Source organism: Mercurialis annua, linkage group LG1-X (assembly GCF_937616625.2).
Source record: "Mercurialis annua linkage group LG1-X, ddMerAnnu1.2, whole genome shotgun sequence".
Taxonomy (NCBI): domain Eukaryota; kingdom Viridiplantae; phylum Streptophyta; class Magnoliopsida; order Malpighiales; family Euphorbiaceae; genus Mercurialis; species Mercurialis annua.
The window spans coordinates 49,632,504-49,637,261 of record NC_065570.1 but is presented as its reverse complement, the minus strand read 5'-3'; the positions used below and the strand labels follow the sequence as shown (position 1 = coordinate 49,637,261).

General features: G+C 33.6%; 1 protein-coding gene across 1 annotated transcript; it reads right to left on the bottom strand.

The window, feature by feature from the left end:
• Positions 1–2,211: 2,211 nt before the first annotated feature.
• Positions 2,212–4,369, bottom strand: LOC126664805 (exocyst complex component EXO70H1-like). Its single transcript, XM_050357363.1, has one exon. The coding sequence runs from the start codon at positions 4,244–4,246 to the stop codon at positions 2,375–2,377; it is 1,872 nt and encodes a 623-aa protein (XP_050213320.1). The 5' UTR covers positions 4,247–4,369; the 3' UTR covers positions 2,212–2,374.
• Positions 4,370–4,758: the final 389 nt, after the last annotated feature.

Below are 4,758 nucleotides of genomic sequence, written 5' to 3'. Positions count from 1 at the left end.
TCAAAAGAGTCGTATCTAAATTTAGCGTGCGTGTCTAATAACTTTTGAGGACCACAGAAGGATCTCTGACACACGAATGTCTCCTACGTAACACGCATCTGACACTCTGCTCGAGGCACAACATAATATGCCACCTCAACTAACAGAATTGTGGAGAACAAAGAAGAAAAAGAAGGAAAATCTCAGTGCAGGTTTGCTCGAGTGGGCCTATATAAATCACCATATGTGCAAACTCTAGAGATACTTCTTATTCTCTTAATTTTTACACTGTTTTTTTCTCTTTTTTTTTCTCCCCCACTAAAACTGACTAGAGCGTCGGAGCAGTTTGCGGATATCCTCCACCAGCATTCCTTCCGACCGCTGTTCTTCTCGTGATTTCAGGTACTCCGGAGCTCGGTTACGGTTGGTGATTTATCATATACTTTTCCTTGTCTTATATGAATAATTGGTAAAAGCAACTTCTTTATATTATATAATATTGAATGAATATTAACGACGGCTTCATAAATCATTCCAAAACATAGAATATTTATTAGGTCGGAAGCAGATTAAAGATTCTATCTTAGTCGTGACTGCCGGCCTATGATTTCTTTTTTTAATCACTCTTTTCAACTCATCTTAATTATCATCTAAGTTATCTGATATATATACAATGAAACATTTAATTATGGTGAAAACTCATAAGTATAAATTAATACATCCAATTCTCATCAATTTGTATTAGTATAACACTATAAATCAAATATTGAATATTCATATATTGAACTGGTGCAATAATTTGGTGTGCATGAGATTTGTTTTTTATCTTACAAAAAGCGCATTGGGTGTATTAGTATATTTTTTTTTTAAATCGAGTCTCTATAATTTGTATATATTGAATCTTTTTTACTTTTAATTTTATAAACATTAAATATTTCTGTCAAAAAATATTAAAAATATTAAGTCAAACTAAAAAAAAATTGAAAAACTTACTTTTAACAACTCAAAAGTATAGGATCAAATTTAAAAAACATCTAATGTAAAAAATATGAATAAAACATTTAATGTCAGACTAACTAGCTGCATGCAGAATACACACATGTAATAGAGAAACCTAATATCTGTATATAAAATATATAAACTCAATCTTATCTTTAGAAATTGAGACTTGTTTTTCTGCTGATTTGTTTTCTCAAATATGGACCATAGCTCATATCAAATTAAAGTTAGATAGAAAGATTATTATTATTATTATTATTATTATTATCATTTCCGCATATATAATTTAGTTGCAAGAACGTTGCAATTTGATATATAGTTCACATTCAGTTATACATTTTTCCATTATAGAAAGAAAAAGAAAAGTATTAAGTAGAGAATAAAATTGAACAACTCCCATCTTTGCTGTTTTGCTTGTGCTTGATATATAGTCAAAATACCATATTTATTCTTTCAAAATAATCGGCAAGAATGAGTAAATTATGTTCTTTCCAATAATCTTCTAATACTATTTACTTTTCTACGTATCTATAATATTTATATTTATATTTATCTCATCGTCACTAATTTTATCAACTCTTCCGACCTTTTCCTTCCTTCAATCCCATGCACAACACACATTTGGATTCTTTTAAGACATTTAAAGTATAGTTTCATCTACATTTATATATACTTGTAAACTTATATAACATATATAACATCTATGATTTAATTAAATGTACTTTTTTAACTAATTTAAAGATTAACAAAATAAATTAATAAATATTATTTATTAAAACAATATTTATTAAAATTTATCTATTTATGTCAGTTTTAATTAGTTTAATTAACAATAAAACATCACTTTTTAAAGATAATGTTAAACACTTAAACATTAAAAATTCATCTTGTTCTTGAACTTGACATCAAAGATCAAATAAAGATAAATTTTATGACCTTAAATAAAAATATTTTTAAAATCAACGCTTTATCTAATTTTAGTTTTTTTTTAACTGAGGTAGATAAATTGAAAATAGAACATAAAACTTCAAAATAGCTATTTTAAAGTTTTTTATTTTTGAAGTCATTCTTATTTTGTTTTTTGTCAAATTAAAAAGGTAAAATATTTTTTTGTTGAAATCTTAATTATTAGCAATCAACTTATACAATCTAATATGTTAAAATAATGTTAAATATAAGTAATAATTAATTTGATAAATAATATTATTATATTTGAATACTTCTCGAATAATCTTGTTAAAATTAGAATACTTCTCGAATAATACGAAAGAATGCATTTCTTTACAGTATTACATCTCTATCATATGCACCTGTCAAGAATTCCAGGCCTCAGTTTTTTTGAAAAAAAAATATGTACACTCCACTTTTTACAAACAAACAAATAAATGGCCTAAAATCAACGACTCTTGCCACCATGCGACGAAAACGACGTCGAAGAAGACCCTGAGCTATTACCAAAGAACAAATCAGATAAGTAATTCCCCAAATCATCAGGGGTATATCGGACAGTTCCAGGATTTCTAACCACAGGCCGAAAATTCTCATAAAAATTCCGGTAAGCCGGCACGAGCTTTTTAGCCACCGATAGTTTAATCTCATCTCTGAGCTTCCCGTCCGGCACGACCCAGCCACTCTGTTTCATATACGATTCTTCAAAAGCGGAATTGAATCTATTAAACAGCTCCGCCGCCTGATTAACCGTCATCGCCGCCGTTAAATCCTCCGGCAAGGAAGCTAAAACCTTACTCCACCCCATCCGCTCGTAATTCTGTGCGTACTGTCTCACTTTAGTCTCGTGTTTCTCAATCCAATCATCGCCCATCAAGAATCTCAAGCTCGATGTACGGACTTTACTGACGACGTATTGGAGATTAGTAGATAAGAACAAATAAGACTGCGCCACGTCTTTGTACAGCATAGCTTTACCATCAAGTTTACACAGCAGTACAAGAATCAGCCACGCGAAACGGACTGGTATTGTCGTCGACGCGCCGTCTTCAATCTCAGGGCTTCCGAAGTAAGACTCCGGTAACGACGTTTGCGTCGTTAACGGCCAATCAGCGACGATATCGGAAAGCACGCCGCTATAGTCAGCTAAAAAGGAGATATAATTCATGACGTAACGTGTTAGCGGGTGGACACCGCCGCCTGGTAACGGCGTTTTAGAATTATCCTTCGAAATCGCCGCTTCAAATTCCGTTAGCATTGTACGAACAGCTTCACCAAGTCCGATTAAGGAATTAACCGCCTGTGATCGGACGGCTGAGGTAGACTCAAAGTTGAAGATAGACTCAATCTCCGGCCACTGGTCAGCTATGGCTTCGTAGAGGTCGAGTATTTTAAACATTTTATCAGGCGTTTTCTTGCACTTTGCTACATTTTCCGGGAAAACAAACAGAGATAAAGCGCCTTCTTTAGTAATATCAGAGAAACAATTCTCAGCAATCGTAGAAGAAGCGGAGAAAACATGATCGCACAGAATCCTCTCGCCGTAGAACAACGTTTTAACGGCGACTTTAACGGCGTTTATCCAGCTCTTGATCTTAATCTCCAGTAAATCCCAGTCCATTTTCAAAACTTGAGCAACACTCAAACTTTCAACTCGGAGATGATACAACGACTCATCAACGATCGATTTTCGAACGATTTTATAAATCTTGACACACTCTTTTCCATAACCAGAAGCTATCATACAGTCAGCAATAGCTTTTAAATCCGCCATTGCAGCCATCGAAACTCGCTCCACCTCAGTAACTGAGTCACCGAATCTCGACGATAACGACCCGTCATTCTCCGATTCATCTCCAGAATCCTCGGAGAACACAGAAGCAGCGCCGCTCGATCTTGAAACTCGAGAAGAATGAGTACTGGAGACTGATTCAGCGTCCAAATAATCGCGATTCGACTTCAAGATTTGGTAAAACTCCTTTTCGAGGCGTTTCATGGCGATTTGCATTAGGGTTTGAGCTTTAACGAGTTTATCAGAACCAGGCTTCTCCGTTATGTAATACTGCATGGCGGCTTGTAATGCTTTAACGGAGTTAAGATACTGTTTAGCTTCTTGACGATTTTCGGCTGCGAAAAGTGAAGTTAAAGAGCAATAATCTGCAGAGGAAGAATCATGAGAGTCCCATTTAGTAATAATAGAGTAAGCATTCTCTATATTCTCATCCATTAAATTTGCAGAGAATGTATGGCGTTGCTGCGGCGGCGATCTCATCGGAGACGACGATGGTGAGCCAGATTGTTTAAAGAACATAGTTCTCATTTCTTTTCTTGGCAAAAAAAATTAAAGTTTTTAAAGATGGTCGGATAGAATTTAAAGATTTTAGAGAGAGAAAGTGTGAGTGTTTTTTAGAGTGTTAGAGAGAGAAGTTGATGTTTAGATGAGTTTGGTAATTGTGGAAGAAGTGAAAGTTTGAGGGGGTATTTATAGAGGGAGAGATTTGACTATTTCTACAGGGTCTACGCGTAGTGTTGTTGGTTTATGAATGGCTTTTAGTTAGAAAGAAACTGGAGAATAAGTTTACCGTTAGTTTAGGTAGTAATTGATTTAAAATGTTTAATTGTAATTACGTGATGATTTAGCCGTCAACTGAAAGATACGAGAAATAGCTTATTGGTCAAAAGGTTTTACTTTTTCAAGTTTAGTCAATAAATTTCTGGAATAAGTTCATTTTACTACCCATAGAATATTTTACATCATAAAAGGCTTCATCGTATGAAATTTTAGAACAAATGTCGAATTTGTATAATAAATCAAATATATTCTAATAAAAT

Coding starts and splice junctions, on each gene's coding strand:
- LOC126664805 (XM_050357363.1), bottom strand. CDS start 4,246: ATGAGAACTATGTTCTTTAAACAATCTGGCTCACCATCGTCGTCTCCG.